This window comes from Cynocephalus volans, chromosome 8, assembly GCF_027409185.1.
Source record: "Cynocephalus volans isolate mCynVol1 chromosome 8, mCynVol1.pri, whole genome shotgun sequence".
Taxonomy (NCBI): Eukaryota; Metazoa; Chordata; class Mammalia; order Dermoptera; family Cynocephalidae; genus Cynocephalus; species Cynocephalus volans.
The window spans coordinates 79,876,331-79,896,678 of record NC_084467.1 but is presented as its reverse complement, the minus strand read 5'-3'; the positions used below and the strand labels follow the sequence as shown (position 1 = coordinate 79,896,678).

At 32.9% G+C, this 20,348-nt stretch overlaps 1 protein-coding gene across 4 annotated transcripts in view; it reads left to right on the top strand.

Moving 5' to 3' along the window:
• The window catches only part of ZNF644 (zinc finger protein 644), a 107,019-nt gene extending 87,535 nt beyond the window's left edge, over positions 1-19,484 (top strand). For 3 of the 4 annotated variants that reach the window (XM_063106273.1, XM_063106275.1, XM_063106274.1), the window contains 4 exons: positions 132-734; positions 2,686-2,808; positions 16,917-17,019; positions 17,806-19,484. In XM_063106273.1, the coding sequence (XP_062962343.1) occupies positions 132-734; positions 2,686-2,808; positions 16,917-17,019; positions 17,806-17,998 (1,022 nt within the window). In that variant the 3' untranslated portion in view covers positions 17,999-19,484. The remainder of the gene's footprint in view (positions 1-131; positions 735-2,685; positions 2,809-16,916; positions 17,020-17,805) is intronic. The other variant, XM_063106276.1, reaches the window with a different exon arrangement.
• Positions 19,485-20,348: the final 864 nt, after the last annotated feature.

Below are 20,348 nucleotides of genomic sequence, written 5' to 3'. Positions count from 1 at the left end.
TTCAGAGGATTTTAGTTTTGTTTGAGTTTGGTCTTTATTAGAATCACATAATTCCTATTGCAGAGCTAATTCATTTTAGGGTGGTCAGTTTATAAAAAATTCTGATATTACTCTTAAAAAATTTTTTTTAGCTATAGAGAAGTCTGAAACTACTTCTGAACACACTTGTCAGCTCTGTGGCGGTTGGTTTGATACTAAAATTGGATTATCAAATCATGTTAGAGGCCACCTGAAAAGACTTGGAAAGACCAAATGGGATGCTCACAAATCTCCAATCTGTGTTCTGAATGAGATGATGCAAAATGAAGAAAAATATGAAAAAATCTTAAAGGCATTGAACAGTCGCCGTATTATTCCCAGACCATTTGTAGCTCAAAAACTTGCATCAAGTGATGACTTTCTATCTCAAAATGTTATACCTCTTGAAGCATACCGTAATGGCCTAAAGACTGAAACTCTGTCAGTATCTGCATCAGAGGAAGAAGGGCTGAATTTCTTAAATGAATATGATGAAACAAAACCAGAACTGCCCAGTGGAAAAAAGAATCAGTCTCTTACACTGATAGAACTTCTTAAAAATAAAAGGATGGGAGAAGAAAGGAATTCTGCTATTTTTCCTCAAAAGATCCATAATCAGACAGCAAGAAAGAGATTTGTTCAGAAATGTGTTCTTCCATTAAATGACAGTCCATTGATGTATCAACCACAAAAAATGGACTTGACTGTGCACTCAGGTAAGAGGACATTTATGATTATTTTCTCATATATAATTTAAAAGCAGTTCAATTATGCTTTCTTTAGTAGAGTATTTGTGGAAAACACTTTCTCAGAATCTTTAAGCTGCTTTTTTTTACAGAGCACAGATTGGTTATTCTACTGTCACTTCTATATAATTCTTGAATTGATGCTCATCAGCACTGAGTTCTCTCTGCCTCATTTCTTGGTCTGAATATAAGGTGAGAACAAAAGTAAAAGAAAACCACACAAAAAAACAAAAAGCTGATCTGTAAAAATAAAATTTACTATGGCTGTAGGATGGTTATGGATGGGAGGTTGACATTGTTCAAAAGCATAGTATTACCGAAAAGGCAAACTTCTGTCATATTTTTGCCATTGTTTCAAAGTGATAATGTTTTCAAGATTTAGTTATTTGTTTTTCCACTGCATGGGTAAAACAAAACAAAACAGACTGTATGAACTGAATGGATTGGTATCTGTTGTATGTTGTGGTTAACCCAAAGAAACCTCTCCTTCTGCATTTCTTCATTGTATTGTGGGATAGTTTGGTTTTGGAGAACTGTGTGAGTATAAAACATGTTTGTGTGGGGTTTTAGATTTTTATGACAGCATTTTAATTGAACAGAACAGATGATTTAGCTTAGTGCTTGTGCACCAGTGTTTTTCCTTTGTAAAGGAATATTTTGTATGTACTGGCAAATGATGTGACAGTTAAAGTAACCAAATTTTATTTGGTATTGCTAAGTTGGTTTATACTTTTAAACTAGAAGAATTTTAAGTGTCTTCATAGATTTCTTTTGGAGGTTATGTTGAAGGCTTACTTAGATGGGCTCATGATTAGAGCCCTAAGTTGACTGTGTCTGAGGTAATAGTAATGGCTAATGGATAAATAATGAGTAAAATTACTGTGAAGTCATGTTGATTTGTTTGCCTTGGGCAAACATTGATATATCCCATGTATTTGTAATGCAGTTTTGATTTAAGGAAAGATTAATTTGTGTTGTTAGTGGTCTGAAAAACAATTTATCTTGTATGGGCTTCTGGCTAGTAGGGCTCTTTTTTCTGTACAAGGAGAGTCTTTCAAAGTCAAGAGCTTTCCGTATCTTTTCCAAAGGATAAAATGTGGGGAAGAAGATGTGTTAGCTGTGTTGACCAAGGTGTAGTATACTTCAGAGGATGGAAACATATTTGTGGCTATAATAATGTAGACGAAGTCAACTGAAGTGTGTTGGGGGAGTGAGGGTTGTCTGAGAAATTAGGAGTTTCTTATTGTTTCAACATGTTTTCTTTCCTGTGATGACTAAGATGTTAGCTTGTTGATCATTTATTTAGCACAAAGATTTTAACAAAAAACTTCAAATCATTAACTTTCATTATTGATTGCGCATTCAGAGTAATGAACATAAAATGCCCTGAATAAAATGTTGTGTCTAACAGCTGTTCAGTGGTGTGTTTTACCACCTTTTCTCCCAGCCTTCATCGGAAAGCCTAATTTAGTATTGAGCCTTTTATAGTTTTGTGGGTAAAACACTTTAATTACCACTTTGTCAACTAGACTTTTTAGTTCTTTTTATTGGTAATGTAAGCTTTGAAACTTCTCAACAAGAACTGTGCTATTCAAATCACAGGGTTGTATTTTAGTAGGTTTGAGAAATGATCTGCGTAACACAGAAATCTGCAAGAAAGTGATAATAGGTGTTAAATCCAGAGGATCTCAGAGGTTTAAGTCCTTCCTCTTCTACCTTTACAAAGAGCATGGGTTGGCTCTAAATACTAATTACAAACTAATAATTGTGAACTTAATCCCCCCTCATTTTAAGTGAAGTTAATTCAATGAACGTTTTTTTTTAAACCATCTTTATTGTGGTACTTTTCTACACGCTTTAAGCTAAGAAAATTTCACTTTTTGAAGTGAGAACTGGATTATAGTTTTCTTTTGAATGATAGGTATGCCTGTGAAGCTTAGAACATGTGTGCATTGCAATACGACGTTTACAAGTGCTGTTAGCCTGTCCAACCACTTACGCGCTTATGCACGAAAGAAGAGTGCTGGACTTTTGACTGGTACAGGTATGTTTGAACAGATATCACAGCAAGTCTGTTTGATACAATACAATACTTTTTTTCTCACCAGACTGGTGCTAATTCAGATAATATTTATAGGTGTCTTTGGTAAGCAGCAGTTGAATCTGAATACACATTAAATTTCAGCAACTTGTAAACTGTTACATATAATTTTAAGCAAGTTATTCTTTTTCATTTGGCTCTTATTGACTTGATTTGAAGAAAAAAATAACCCAATAGTGGTGTGGAACTTTTGAGTCTACATTAATCCCATTGATTTTTATATTATACTATTTTTGATTTTTAAATTTATTTTTGTTAGATTTCAGTAAGACACCTCTCTTTGATAAAAAGAAGATTGTAGTAGTAGCTTGGGGAAGTGCTATACTAGAAAAGGAAATTATAGTGAAATTTCAAATATGTAGGATTGATTAGAAAACTAAGCAAACTAATGAGTGTTCATTAACCTATAGATCAAATCTTGGGCAAGCCTTAGTAATGGCCTGTTTTGACAACTGAATAGATTTTTCTTTTAGTGGCCCTAAACTATATTTAGGACTAATAAATAGCTATGCATATAAGTGATAACATGCACATTTCTGTGTTATTTTTGGTTGGTTAGCTCAACCTTGCAGATACCTCTTCATACTGCTCGTCTGTAAAAATTTTATTAGCTTACTCATATGTAATATACTTCTTATACCTTGCCAAATGCTTTGCTTTTTCGTTTGTAGTCTTTCAAGCTACCCTGCTTTAGTAAATCCCATTTCTCTCACATCTTAAAATATACCCTTTTCTAAATAGATCTACATTAATCCTTTTGCCTAAAATTCTTTCCAATCTTTTTATTTCTCTTGCTCTCTTAGTTCACTGCCTTCTGCTTTCTTCTAGTTGTTTTCCCAACTTTTTTGTTCTCCCTCATGTCCTATGACTTATATCCATTATATTCTTGCTGCCAAAGAAATACTTGTATTCCTACTGGTGTCTTTCTTCTGCTTCTTTGCTTTTTCCTTGACATGATGTACAAATGACGGGGATGACTCTTGACCATTTATATTGAGGAGGAGATTAGAGTGATTTTACTTTACTGGTTTAGTCCTACAGTGAGGTTATAATTTTTATATACCCCACCTTCATCAGGCTTGGAAAGTGATTGCAGACATTTGAGGTGCAGGGCAATGAAAATAAGAGACTGTAGAAATGAGAAATCATTATTACTGTTATAGCAGCTAGCCTTTATTGAACACTTATATACTGTGTGTCAAGTTTATGTGCATATTTAATCTTCGCAACAACCATATGAGTTGTAGGTACTATAATTCTCTCCATTTTACAGGAAACTAGGGCTTAGAGAACTTAAGCAATTTGCCCACACTTATAAAGTTAATAAATAGCAGAGTTGAAATTCAGATCAAGCCTGTCTTAACCCTAGACCTTTGTTTTTAATCACTGTATTCTCTACCATATACAGGAGGTCCATTTCTTGGATTTATTTTAGAATGAATACAATTGAAAATCCTAAAATAAAGTTGTGTTAAAGGTGGGGAGCATTCTGGTGAAGACTGAAAGAACAGGGACCCAAGAAATGGTTAGGCCTAGATTAGGCTTTGGAGGACTCCAGAAAGTGTTCTCTTTTGACTGTTCAAGCCTATTATGCAAATATCCAATGAGGCAAGTTCTCTACAGTTCAGATTTTGTGAGTACGTTAAAAAAAATGCTTTCACCTCATCTGAAAATTCTTCAAAACATAACCCTCCATTGACCAAGGGTGCATTCTATTGAACATTACCTAAAAAACAGAAAAGTAATATAGGATGAATGGGCATATATTCAAGGCCATCAAGGAAAAAAGAGGATCATGTTTTTAAAGTATCATTAATTAAATACTAGCCAAAGTGTCACAAGTGCTAGAAAATATAAAGTGTGTGTTTGGCCGTCCTAGGCAAATGAAAGGAAATGAAAAGCTGAAGAAAGTCTAGGGTGGTATTTTCCACATCCAGTACCCACTTTTGAGAAACGTAAAAAATTTATGCCTCCTTTTCTTGGAAATTCTGAAACATTTTACCCTTGTTTTTAAAATCTTGTTGACCAGTAGAGCTACACAGATGACATCTTTGCTATTTATTCTTGCCAAATAAGCAGTTTTTATCTAGCTTTATTAATATTTTCTGTTTTCCAAGGGGAGGAGTCTGTATTATGTTTATAAATTCCACATACTTATTCTCTTCCTCAATATCAGTATCACTGGTATAAAGCAAGGGTCCCAACCTGTGGTCCTAGAGGGTTCCCCACAGGGTTACTGTAAGTGATTTACAAATCTTTTATGTTACATTATGAGTAACAAGCATCATTTTTAAAGAATATGTAGATGCTCTTTTGATGAATAATATACAAACTTATTTTTATAAAACCTCACCTTAATATGAGTATATCACAAAACTGGAACAATGAAAAAGGAAGATAGTAGGGATAAAGCCTCCATAAAGATGTTTAGTATGTGTGTTCCTAATACAAACAGTCTTCATTCATGTGGATTTTAAGCTGTGTGATCCACTCTTTAAGGAAAAGCTTTTATACCCCCATATTTATATACTAAATGGTGAAGGCCTTCGGTTTCCTGTGAGAGAATAAACTTTCAAGCCTTCTTAGAAGCCACCAGCTCCTGGCCTCTTTTATGGGAACTGGTGGCCTTTTGAGGGGAAGAAATATTTCTTCTAACTTAACGTATCTCCAGCTACCCTAGTAAAAAGGATACCCCTCTGGTCCCCAAAATATCTGTTCACTGATACATACTTCTGATGTGATGATTCTCAATCTTTTGGGGGGTCACTGGCCTCTTTGAAAATTTTATGAAAGCTATGGGTCCCATCTCAGAAAGATGCACTTATTCATCCACAGATAAGAATTTTTATATATATAGACTTTGCATATCTCCCAAAGGCTGTCATCCTCTGGCAGAAAATTGAGAAAGGAGAGATGCCAAAATAAAAATGAAGTAGAAAGAATACAGAACTAAGAAATTATTAGTATTTTTTTAAGAGTAGAAGATGCTTAAGATACAAGAACTGTGTAACTTTAAAACTAATTCTATTATCACAAGTATAAATTAAATCACATCCTCCCTAACATTAGTAAAAGGAACTGATGAAGAAAATAAGAAAGCTTTGGAATTGAAGACATGGAAGACGTAGCCGTGCTTGGGACAGTTAAATTATCAAAAAAGAATAAATTGCAGAGATTAAAATTTTGCCTAGAACTGACCCAGTTTATCTTCCATTTGGTAGGTTAAAATAAATTATTTAATAATTTTCATGGGTCTTCAGTTGTAGATAATTTATGAAGCTGTTTTTTCTGTAAATGTATTTTTGTCCAAAGAGACTAGTATCAAAGGGTTTACTTTATATCCTGTCTTGTAAATTCAAGGCAGACTTCTTATTCAAGGATTTATTCCAATTGCTGTAGACTACACTATTAGTAGGCTTCTTTTTCAGATTTTGATCTCTTTAGATTAATGTTTTACATGCTCATGCAGATTTTTTTCTGGTTAATTCTATATACTGTCTAATAAGAAAATTATGTAATTTTCGTTTAAAATCAGAAATTTCATGATATAGTTCATATTGAATGTTTTTGGATTTTTTATTTTAACTATTGACTTTTTTGTGGTTGATAATATTTTAGTTAAATTCTATTTTTTTATTCTGGCAATATTAAGAACACAGTTCTTAATTATTAAGTTATAATTTGGTTTAGCCTTGTTGGCCCAGCTGAGTAATAGTGCCTCTTTTACTCTCCATAAGTGTTCTGGATTGAATGATAAATTATATGATCACCCTGGTTATTAAAATTCCTAAAACACTTAAAATTATTTAAAGTAAAGTATGTTCTACCAACCTAATCTGCAGTTGTGAACAAAATAATATTTTGAGGCCAAAGAAAGAGTGAACTTCAACAGGTGAGGAAATGGAAATAATTACAGTCAGAGTAAAGAGAATGTTGTGAAAGGAAATATATTTGTGAGATGAACTCGTGTTTGCACAGTGCTTCTCTGTGGTACATAGCATTCTGTCATCTCTTGAAAAAAAAAAGAATAATGGTGGCATTCAACATTTTTATTGGGACTCCATTTTACATCTTAACTCCATATACAAACTCACATTTATACACATGCATAATCCTTTGTTCACTCATTCACTCACCTGAATTCTGATATGCTCTAATTTTTTTAAATTTTATTCTTTTTTTATTAAAAATTAATGCTAGTCATGACTCAGTAAATTGATTTACTACCCACTAAAAAGCCACTACCCACAGATTATAAACACTGCCCTAAGTACTTGCCTCTTTCTCTCAGGGACTGGTACTGACCACAGCTAACAGTAATAATACCTTAGAAATCATAACACTTCTGTGGCAGCAGGTAAATTTTCTTTATGCATTTTATTCGAGTTTTTATCTATAGATCACATTTTTAAAATCAAACACTAATCTTCAAGATTTAAAATAAATTGGAATTTCTTATTTAAAATTAATATTTATATATATGCAAATATGTGGGAGGGGATTCATTTCATTACGTTCAGAACACTTTTTTGATAACATTTTGGAAGTAAAGTATGATGCTATTCTACAGCAAATGACTCACCCATCATAATTAATGACTTTTCCAATGAGAAAAAATAGTTTAAAAAAAAAATTGGTACTAGAGCTTTTTAGTCAATATCACTAGTGCAGTGTATCTACATTCTTTTTGGTAAAGTCAGTGTTTTATACCGTCCACTTTTATTTTAAGTGTAATAGTAGATCGTATGTCACTAAATAGGTTCTTTTGCTTGTTTTCAGCTTTAATGATATAATTGCCCACAGAGATCTACAAGTGCTAATGAACATGTAACACAGTGGGTTTGTAAGCCACTGGATGTCATTCTTACATTGTGGAAAGTGCTATGGAAACACTTTTTGCTGTGATAGGAAGGAAAAGAAATAGTATTTGGAAAGCTTCCCAATGTGTATTAAATTACTTGTCCTTTCATGAGTGTCTCTGCAGTGTCATTTAAAAATATTATTGTAATGTTGCATGTTCAAGAAATCGTATGCTTTTAAAGTGATTCATTCAGCCTGAAAGAGGATAAGTAGAAAATTTGTATCTTCTTCCTAAGATTAAACTCTAAAAGAGCAAGCCAACTTCTGCTGTAAGCAAATACTATGATAATTCCTCCAGACTGGACTGTGTGGAGGATATGTGAGAAGTATAAGACATGTCCTTGCCATCAGAACTGGGGAAAGGAGTATTGGCAACACATATAAAACTATCAAAATTAGAGAATTGTGCAAGACAGTGTACAATAAAATGGCATATGGAATTCAGGTTGTTTATTTTAGTCTAGGCCTTCTTTTGAGAGGAGCTGGGAGTTAAATGGGGCTTCTTTTTTCCTATTGCCTTGACTCTTTGTCTCATTGTTAAGTACAGAGAAAAAATAGCTTATGCTGGTATGTTTCTTGTCATTGTTTAAAAGAGAGAGAGAAATAAACTAGTCACAGAAAATTTCCCTTCATTCAGTGGAGGTTTGAGTTCCTGTACCAGGACTGTACTGAACTATAAAGACCCTGTACTCCATCTGCCTAAACATAATCATGACCCAGTGGGATAAGTACAAGTATGCTATTAAAGAAAGATTTATAAGGTTTTAGCCAGACTCTAAACTTGAAGGATAAGAGTGCAGTTTTAGGAAGAGGAGATGAAATAGAACATTCAGGATAGATATTTGGGGAGATGGTTATGCCAGAAAGGTAGGGGGTTGGTGCTTTGAATGCTTGGTAAAAAATTTAAGAAGTCATTGAAGGATTTTTTAAAATAAGGGAATGGCAAGGTCAAACTTGTATTTTAAAAAACTATCATGGATGGGTTTCTATATTAGCTATAATTTGTGTAGTACTGTTTTTGTTAAAAGCATATATCTTTATATATTTATCTGCACAGTAACATATCATTTATTCAGGATTAGCAAGGTAATAGATTGTCTGAGTTGAGCAAATTTTCTAGGTAACTGAAGACTAGCCCTTCAGGTGTCAAACTTGATTTTTCCTGACCATTTTGATGGTAGTCTTTCTAAAATGTTCTTATTTCTGCCTTGTGAAACAGTAGACTCAATTTAATTTAGTCATTTGAAAATTTAGAGTTATCCTTATAGATACTAATTATTTTATTATGCCAGCAAGAAATAGCTATTTGCCTGCTATACCAAAAGATGATTGGCTGATTTATTCACTAATTAAACAAGCATTTTTTTAAGCTCCTGCTGTGGTTTATGCATTGTGCTAAGTACTGCAGAGATGAATTGGATCTTACAATACAGTACAAGCACATATATACATAACTGTAATACAGGACAAATTGGTAAGTGCCATTGGAGAGGTATGTGTGAAATACTGTGGAAGTTCAGAGGAAGAGGAAGGTACTTTCAGCTAGACTAGAAGGACCCTGCAAGGTTTTCGGAAGTAGCCTTTGAATGGACCCCAAAGGATAGTTAATTGAAATGAAAATGGAGGTCATGGGTGGGGAAGGAACACACCTGAAAGAGGGAGTATCTGGGACAAAGTGAGAAGTATATTGAAGATTCTAGCAGGAGGTAAGGGAATTGAATTGGATTGATAAAGTGAGTCAGGTAGAGGACATAAATGCTGGTCTAAAATGTTTGAATTAATTTTATAGTGAGGAACTACTGAATTTTCAAAAAGAATTTGTGTAATGCTTTTGAAACTGCTTTTTAAATAAAAGTTAAAGGATTTGGTAGGGATTGGGACAAATTGTAGGTGAGGTTACTGTACCAGAGCAATTTACAATAGGTATGTTAAGGAAGGATAATAGATGTGTGGATAATATTATGGAAATAAAGTAAACAGGACTTTGCAGGTTAGTTAGACGTAGAGGGAGGAATAAGAGGTAAGAGACAGAGATTGCTCAGGTTTTTAAATCTTGTTACGGGGAAGGTGTTTATACCAGTACAGTTAATGAATCTGCAAGCATGCTGTCTGTTAGAAGGGTGGGCTTCATTACTTTTCTGTCATTTTTCTAGCAACAAACACCTCATCACCCAGCAATCCACTGTTAAAAGAAAAATTTTAGACAAGTTAAATTTAACAGAGTTTAATTGGGCAAAGAGCAATTAGTGAATTGAGAAGCCCCCAGAACCAGAATAGGTTCAGAGCAATTCCACATGGTCAGATATCATCTATGGATGGAAAAAGGAAAGTGAGGTACAGAAACAGCTGGATTGGTTACAGCGTTTGTTTACAGTTGGCTGCCTATGATTGACTGAAGTTTGGCTGCTGTGATTGGCTGAAATTCTGCAACTTGTTATAAGTTACAGTTCACTAGGTCCAGAGAGAGCTTTAGGACAAACTTAATTTAATACCACTATAACAAAGCAAATAACCACACTTATTGAATCAGTAAGTTTTTTAGGAGAATAGAGCCTGAGAGTTTTGCACCATTGTAGCATAAAATACTTAAATTTTATGAAGCTTTTTTGTTATTATTGATTACAAAATATAGTTGTATTTGGTTGATTTTTTTTAACATCTGCTTTTTCATAGAAGTCTTATCTAGTTCCCTAGCATTCCTGTTGGTTTTGTTACTTAATAATTGTCTGGGATTTTTTTATGTTTGGGCTTTTTTTAATGTGTCTGATATCTTTATATCCTCAGTTGTAGTGTTTGTGTTTCTTATGGTTTCTATTCTAACATGAATTTCTTGAATGGTGTTTATATGGATTAAGATACAGTTAGACCTTAAATAACAAGGCTTGTTGCTGGCCAGAGCTAAACTTTAGGTAATCTGCTTTAAGTGGCTTTATGGAAATAGTAAAATAATACACAGACTTTCTTTTTTAGATGTTAAGACAAGAGAATATCTTGTTGGAGATTGATATTCTCTCACCAAGGAAGTAGAAAAGTAGAATTTACTATTTATTTCTTTGTTGAGGAATAAGGTGAATGTTTAAAATATATATTTAATTGTAGCCTTAGCTGGAAGTTAACTAAAACAGAAAGTACTTGGTCAGCACTGTGTTCCATTATAGTTTGGATTTTGGCTGGATTGTGTAAAGCTCTTGAAAATTATAAAAAGCCATATCAGATCCCTTTGTGACATTTAGATTTATATTATATGATTGTGAGCACTAATTTAAGTTAAATATGATTTTGTTGAAGATAATTTAAAGGAAATTTTAAAGTAAGATGGTTTCCCTACCTAATTAATTTGTGGTGAAAAACAAGTATTTAATTATTCCTACTATGTCTGAAGTGATATTTTAGAAACACAGAGACTTTAGAGGGCAGGGAGTGTGATTATAACCACATGATTCTAAACAAAAGTGACTTAAAGCAGATTTGTCATTATGTACTTTAATGTTTATTCTCACTTTAAATGTCTTAGTCTTAAAAAAGTGGTTGATATTGATAACAAGTGCCTATTTTGCTTAATAAAATAGCATGAAAGTCCAACTTACTTTGAAAAGAAAAATATTTATCAGAGAAGTAATACATTTGCTATCATATTAACTCTTAACCAACCTGTAAACCACCTGTAGCTGGGGTATTGTTAGCTTTTTTAGCTTTTGGCAAGCTCGTAAAACTAGGCTGCTTTTAATTTCTCTGTTTATAAAAATGTGTGATGAAGTATCATATATTTATGTCTAGTTTTCCCTTTTACCTCTTGAGAGTACTTGCTCAAAATATTTTTCTTACTAATTATCTCCTCTACTTTTAAATATCAGAGGCTTGTACATTTTTCTTCTTCCTAGTAGACCCAAGTTTAAATAAAAGGCTACCTTTACTTCCTTTAACTCATTCTCTGAACCATGCTTATAAGGTTGTTGCTACCCTTAATGTAACCTCCTACTTTATAGGGCAAACTCAAGCTACCTGTTTCCTATAGACTAATACTTAAGCCAAAAATCTAATCCTTAAAGCAAAGGAAATCTGCTTTCCAGGTATTTTGCACTTCATCCTCTTCAGGTAAAGTGTTAAAATACACAGGATCTAGTTAACTTAGCCGCTGATTGTTGTGTGATTCTGGATTACTGTTTTTTAGTCAAAGGGAATGGAAATCAAAAAAAATAGATGAAAGTTACTTAAGGTAGTGAAAAAAAATGCCCAATTTTAGAGTAAAAATATCAAGGGAAAGTGATATTGAAAATAAATACTTCTAAGGTTACTAATTATATCTTTATGTTTAATTCCTTATTGGGAGGGAAACATTGCTTTTTATAACAATAAACCTCTTAAACTGCTCATCTTGGGAGTAATGATTGGTTTGATTATGGCAGTATAGCTAGGAGCAAAGAATTGATGTTGGTAGGAGTAGGGGAGTCCTTTCCAATTTTAAGGTGCTATAGAGAGGGGATTTTCTCTTAGCTACTTTTGTTATGGGCCAAGAGATTAAGGGATGGAACTGAATGCAACCTTTCTCACTGACTGACTACATAATAATACAGGGTCCAATGCAAAACAGTGTGTTGCTCCTTGTTGAAAAGTTATTATGAATTTCAAGACTACAGTAGCAGAGCATGAAGACAAGTGTGGAGTCCCGTGCAACTGCACAAATTGCACATCCGTGAAGTTGGTTTTGTAGACACCTTGTACAAAGAGAAAAGTATAAGCTGAAGAAATGAGTTTGGTTTTTTAACAGATGGCTTCCCCTACCTCACCCCACCCCTATTCCTACTTTATACAAGCTAACATGTTTCTTTAAAAAAAAAAAAAAAAAAAAAAAATCTCTGATTCTTTTTTAGTTGGGATAGGGGGAAAGAAAATGCTATTTGCACAATCTTCTACATGCTTGGGGCTTATGAACCTTAAAAAATTAGTGACAGCAATTAGAATTGAGTTTATATATGAGTTTATGTATCTCACACTTGTGTACCCTTTGGGACATGTGTATCTTCTTACCACCTCACCACTGCCACTACCACCTCCACTGCCAGCTTTTTAATGGCGGTGGAATGATGGTTTGCCTGTTTGTGTCATTTTTATTCCTACTGTCTTCCTGAATGAGCTCATGGCTACAATTGCCTACTCAACATATACAGGCGAAGTAGATGGAGAAGAAATTTTCTTCGTCAAGAAGGGCTAGCTCTACCATGCCTCTTATTTTGAGTATATACATATAATCTGGACATTATATTAAGTTTCACTTAAACCCAGAGATGCCAACAACCAGTTAGGAAATAGATGAAATAGGGCTTTTAAGTAATTGGGCAGGGGAGGATGGTTTGCAAATAGAAATATTTTGTGGTAAATGTTAATTTAGTTATGGTGTGCTTCTTTATCATAGAAGCTTCAGGTGTTGGTATTAAATCAGTTCTCTTTCTCTGAGGTCATTTGTATAATGAAGCTATTATTGTGTATAATGGGCAGAAAGGTGGAAAGGGCAAAAGATTGTATTTAATAATGTCAGTGCCAAAAGTAAATACTAATGGCTGAGAAAAGAGACTTGAATTTGTATGTGTTGTATTATTTATTGATTTGCTTTTCACTGATCTGGTTTAGTGCTTTGGACACTTTGCTGCTGCTGCTGCTGCTGTTGTATTTCATAGCATAGCAGTATGGTTTTCTTTTTGAAGACTCATGAGTCTATTGTATTTCTCTTTCATATTTCCATATGACCCAAACAGCTGTTTTAAAGGTATATTATAAAACTTTTTGTATATGACCTTATGGCTCAATTAATTCTCCTTACAAGTAAAATATTCCCATTATCAATTTAGATTCTTTATAAGTCAGATAAATTCAAAGATTTTTGACTGGCTCCTGTTTGAAATTGATCACTTAAACAGTTTTTTCACCTTGAATGGGAAACTTAGGATGATTTGAGTGACTGGATTTGTTCCTTTCTAAAGAAGCAATTATACTCTGGGACAAGAAAGTTAAGAATTTCTAAAAATAGTATTTTTATATATTTCAAGTATAGAAACAATGTTAGATTTAAAATACTTTGGAAAGGGAAAAAGGCGTGTGGTTTTTTTGTTTTTTGACACCAGCGCAAATAAAATCCTATTACAAAAAAAGCTTTGTGTAACAAAATTATCTACTTGGCAGATTATTCATATAAAAAAACTACATACCTTTTTGTTAAGCCTTTGGTATTTATCGCAGATATTGATGAGCCCATTGTACCAAAACTGAATGCATTAGTGATGCTCTGTATTTAATGTTCTAGTGACTCGTAAGACAGTACAGAAAGAAATCGCTTTTCTCTCTAGATACAGTAAAATCTGTTAAGTAAGAATATTTATATAATAGACATGTTTGTACATCATCCTTTTCATTTAATGGAACATTTTGTGTAAATCATCTTTTTACGTAGAGGATGCTGTATAGATGTCCTCTTTGTGTGCATATTATGTTAAACACTAAATTTTTTTTACAGACTTTTCTAAATGTATGAGCAATATTACAGCGCTGGATGTTGGTATTAGGAAAAACTATTCCTGTAAAATGTATTCATGTTTCACCTGTTAAAAAAAGAGTAGCATTTCAGAGGATAAGAAATTTAGAAGTAATAGTGAAGATATTAAGACACTTGAAACATTTAGGTTCAATTACCAGAGGTCCCGGGTTCTCTAACCTTAAAGATTATCGGTAATATATGCTGGCACATTTGTCCTGTTTTCCAAGGTCATAATACCTTCAAATACTAATTACTACAAAAACTATGGCATTCTTATTTAAAATTTAGATCTGATCATTCATGAAACAGCCTAAACTTCAGAATTTCCACAGTCTGTAAAGCATCAAAAGTCAGAAAATATTTTTTTCTCAAAGAAAATGTCAAAAATATTTCTGCATGTCAGAGTAAACATGTTCAGTTCCATTTTAAAAGTATCACAGCAACTAAATGTAACTTAAATGCTTTATAACTGATAAAACATTCTTTTGCATACTTCCCCACCATTCTCTGCCCTTTTCCCTTAATTTGCTTTAAAGCCCCTAACATTAGCATTCTGTAAACAAATTTTTTAAGTATTGTTATAATGTATTCAATTTGTATCCTACAGTAATTTATTAGCATTTTAAAAGGAGTTTGAATACAGTGTGGCAATTTTGACAACAAGCAAGCTCATCAAAGTGATATTCTGCCTGTAATCTCATGATAACCGAATGTTTGCTCTGTTCCACGTAACAGAGAACAGACATTGATTGTATGTGTTACCTTATAGATGGAAAGAGTAGCTGACATCTAGTAGCATTTACCCTTTGAGTTTCCTGAACTCTACTTCCAGTGTATGAATCACCAAAAATTTACTAAAGTTCGAATTGCTCACCAAAGCAACTGGTAAAAAGAAGGTTCTGATTACGAAGTACATGATACTTCAGTCTTCATACTATCTGCCTAGTGTCTACACTTAGGCTGCACTGGTCAGCGATTTATATCTAGAATAATGAAGAGTGTGTGACTGTAGCAACGTATTTAAACAAGTGGTGCACAGGTGTTGTACAGGAATGTTACCTATATTAAGTAGCAGCAGAAGAGATTTCCATTCATATGCTATCTAAATGTCAATAGTTACATTACTGGATTGTGTTTATTATTTGCTCCAGAAGTATTTGTTGAGTTCCTACTATGTACCAGGCTCCTTACTGTGATAACTAATGAGAACCTTATAAGATTTTTTTATTCCAGATTTTGGTTGATTAGCTTTGAATTAGCCATTCTTTAATACCTAACTTGACTTGCAGTAGTTCTTTACTTATTAGACTCTTCTTCTAAGGAGAAACAGAAAAAGACTGTGGGACTGTGGATCCTAGATTTTACTTTTAATAGGAGGGTGACAGGAAGCAGTGGCTTCAATAAGAATTAGGCTTTTCATGGCTTTTGACTTTCTATATGACATTTCTGTTAGCATTGCCACTTGACTATTGTAAGGAACTGTGTTTACTGGTTTTATAACAGTAGCATCTATTCCTTTGGAATCTAGACTTTGAACAACTCATTCATTTCACAGAATCGTTGTTTAGACTGTTCCTATTCTCTCTTACTTAGAATTTTTTTCCAGGGGATTTCACATGGCAGGATAACAGAAGAAAAGCCATTTGGATAACTCTTCTGTTACATTTGGACCCCTCCACTTTGGATTCCTAAACTCTTACCTTCTCTTACTGCTAATTGACCAGCAGCACCCTGGATTACTGTCATCCCTTTGTCCAAAGGAATGGTGTAGCTGTATTTAAAGACCAATAAAATGTTGCGTCCTATCTATTTTTACCTATAAGAAAGTATCTTTTTAAGTCAGATACTTTTCACAATAAATGATTGAAGGAAAAGTCAAGTAATAGAAGAATTTCAAGAATAGTTAGCACTGAGATATTGGTCTACTTTAAAGAATAGTTATCATTAGACATCAGATCCAGTTGTAAATATATGTGAGGTAATATGGATTTATATTTATTTTCTAGTAAAATAAAACTTGAATGATTGCATGATTGTACATGTAATACAGGTTAAGTTCAGAAATATAAATTGAACTTTTTTTGCCGTTTCAGTTGTTGAGCCAGATTATTTTGAGAGCTAATTACTATTATAGAATTCAAAGTGAATTGCTATGAAAATTGATTTTTCATTGAGCTTTTTATTACATTGTTGATATTCCCTTACTAGGTTTTTCAAAGCATGTAAGATCTATTTAATGGAGTAGTAATCAAATGCAAACTTAACATAATGATCTTAAATAAAAGGTTATAATTTTCCTGGAAATAAGGAAGATTTAACCAGATGTTAAAATAATGTATGATCAAAAGAGTAAAGATTACCATTATTGTAATAATCAACCAGTTTAGTAGTTTTGAGTTATCTAGTAACATTTTTACAGTTCTCAGTTTGGTTTGGATAGGCGTCATTTGAGAAAAGCAGTACAAGAAGAATGTGTACAGATAATATTACTGCTATTAGAGAATTATCTGCAAGTTAGTGCATGCTTTAGGGAATAGGGAGATAAATGCAGACTTCTTCTAACTTGATTTAGAAGGACTGACTTCTCTAGAAATATATGTATGTATGTATATGTATTTTGAAATATATAAGGAATGTTAAGTCTTTCTCTTCCCTTTTTTAGCCTTAGACTGTAAGCAAAAGAAATCAAGGTCAAGATCTGGAAGCAAGAAGAAAATGCTAACATTACCTCATGGTGCTGACGAGGTTTACATTCTCCGATGCAGGTATATGCCTATATTGCCAAATCTGAACAGTTTCTTCAGATTTTGCTTTGAGACATATTAGCTATTTTATTTGGGATTTTTAATTTGTGGCAGAGGGTGTATTCTCAACTGTCAAGTTATAAATGAACTTTTGGAGACAGGCTTAAAATCTTTGATTCAGCACATAATATACTGTACTTTACTTCTGCAACTAATGAATCAAGTTTCTTGCATTAGCCAACAGCCTCTGTTATACTGTGATTTATAAAAGTGGCTTTTTAGTAGTTGTGTTTTATTTATTTGGCTTGTTTGGTTTAATTTGGTTTGATTTGATTTTTTTACTGCCTTAAGTTCTTGCTTATTGAGAACATATTTTCTCTTCCGCCATACTCACACCTCCTTCCATACTCAAACTCACACACACCATATGAACATGTGTAGACACAATGCAGTTTAAGGAATTCTGAATTGGGGAAGGGTCTTTCCTAAAGAATGGCACATTTTGGAGTAATAGTTGTTTTAAATGAATTAAGATGTGTAGGTATTAAGACTGTTTAGTTAATTTTAACCTAATAATAGTGTTCTCACTTCTACAAAGATTACTGGAGTTCATTGTAGCTGTTAATAAACATATGAATTGGGAGTTTTGATATTGTATGAAATCATTTCAACTTTAGAAACTGTTAGTCAAGTGCTGTCTCCATTATATGATCAAGTTTGTTTCTTTGTTTATGGATTTTATGTGAATTGGTTTTAAATAAAGGGAATTGATCATGTTAAGATAACTGTTGTCAACTTCTTCTGTAGGTTTTGTGGCCTAGTCTTTCGAGGACCATTGTCTGTTCAGGAAGACTGGATTAAGCACTTACAACGACACATTGTAAACGCTAATCTTCCACGGACTGGAGCTGGCATGGTGGAAGTCACATCACTACTTAAAAAGCCTGCCTCCATTACAGAAACTTCATTTTCTCTATTAATGGCAGAAGCAGCATCATAGAACCAGGAAACCTTTTAAATAGCAAATTTGAATTGGATGTAAATTTGAAATTCTTTCTTTTTTTAAAAAGCCACATTAAATTATCTGTTTATAAGTACTAAAGCAGGAAAATGGGGAAAACTGAATTACAGTGACATCAGAGCAAAACAAATACTTAAAACAGTAAGTAGTCTATATATTTTATATAGGGTGGAAGATGTATTTATAAGGTTTACTGAGTTTTGTTGGTTAGCTGTTCACTCAATAAAAGATCAGTACATGTAAGCAGCCATTTATAAACTGTTGCACATGGATACTTATAGACAGACTTATAGAAAATTATGTTTTCTGCAGTGTTACCAGAATCAAGGCTCTGTTTATTCCCCACAAGACTTGCATAGAAAAATAAGATATTATATTTTGTTTGTATGTATTTAGTGTTTTGTATAATACCAGGAACTGCTAACTAAATTTACTCAACTTAGGGCATTAAATATCATGTACTTCATAGTTTGAGACTGTTCACTCAAATAGGGCAGAGTTACTATTCTATCTAGATGTGTAAGTGTTTTTTTAAAATCACATGGAATGGTTTTTTTTATACTAAAAAGTGGAGGGAGATTTGTTTAAACAAGTATTTCTAAAAGAAATATGTACATAGTCCTGGAAATTATTTGTGGTAAGGAAATATTCTTTACTCCAGTTGCATTTCTCAGACAATAAAGTGGTGCATCCATGCTACCTCCTACTTTGTCAACAAAGATGCTATTTACCCTTTACATTTTTGTATCATAATAGATTTAAAAAATCTAATGTTCTTTATTGCAAGACATCCTTTTGTTAACAGATTGTTTCTTTTTAATGTTACCTAAAATTTGACGTGCTTACAGGACAGGTTTGCCTCTTTATTTAACATTGTGGAAATGTAATTAATAAAAGATGCTCACTACACATATAGAATAGGTGTTATCATTTATCTTCCAAATTTGATCAGTTAGCAAGACTTAATACACCAATTAAAATATTTCTACATATGATGAGAATGTTTACAATTTAAATTTTCGAACTTGTTTTGGATGTGATTATATGTACGAAAATCGTGTAACACTATGCTCTGCAAAGAACCGCCGTAACAGAATTACTGAAATAAATGTGCTGTGAGGAATGGAAAATATGGTGCAGGTGTCTTGGTCATGATAAATTGTGATTCTTTTTTTAAACTCTTTCAAAAACTAATTAGTTCTTTTAATCCAAAATCAGATTCTTTTACAAATAACAGTTTTTGTATGCAAGCACCATTTCATTTTATTTCATGTAGTTTGGCTAATAATATAGTTGAACCAAGGATATGCATTGATACTTTTCTTCATATGTAAATAAAGTTAAAAACAGTTAAAATAAGGAGTATTTTGGTAGAGTATATACATACCTCACTGCCAGTGAAATTGCTTTCCTATGGTATATCTCCTTACCAGAAAAATCTCTAAATAAAAATACTTAAAGAAAATTATAATGTCTATAATTTGAAGCATTTCTTATTTTTATAATTGTTGGAAATAGTGTACTGAAGGTTGTGTTTCATTTGATTTAAATTGTTTATACTTACCAGGTTGCTTTGTTCACAGGATGTAGTTTTTTCTAGAAACACTGCATTGGTCAATATTTTGTCTGTGAGAAAGGTCATTTTTCCCCTTTTTTGTGATTAATTAAACCTCTAGATCCAGAACCATCTTATATGTGAAATTAGGAGGTTGGACTAAATGGATCATTCCCAACCAAGGGTCTCCTTTTCCCTGGGGTGCTAGATAAGGGAAAAGTACTTTTAAGTTATTTTCAATTTTTCAAAAGGCCTGATAGAAACTGTGCATTTATCTATAATGATGAGACTGACTAAAGCATCAAATTTCTTTACTTTTGACCAAAAATGTATCACATCTGTGCATATTGGTTTTCTCTTATTGAGCAAGTTTTATTGATAGTTATATATGTGTTTGAACTTATACTTTTTTAAACAGAAGAAAAAAAAAATCATATCATAGTGTTCCTGGTGGGAAGGCTGGCAACTGCTAGAGCCCCTTCCAGCTCTAATTCTTGAAATTTATGATTTTTGTCTTATCAAGCCAACTGTCAAGATGTATGAGTACAAGTTGATGAGTTAGTTTGACCACAAGTTCAGAATCCAACCTACATTAAACTTTTTATATGTTGAACTATATTTAAAACAATTATTTCTCTTTCTAGATGTAAAAAAGATTTCAGTCATCAAAATAGAATAATTCAAATTAGAGACAGTAAATTAGAGGGATTCCTGAAAAGTAAATTAAACAAAGAATATTTTTCATAGTAAAAATGTTTGGGTTACAGAAGTTAA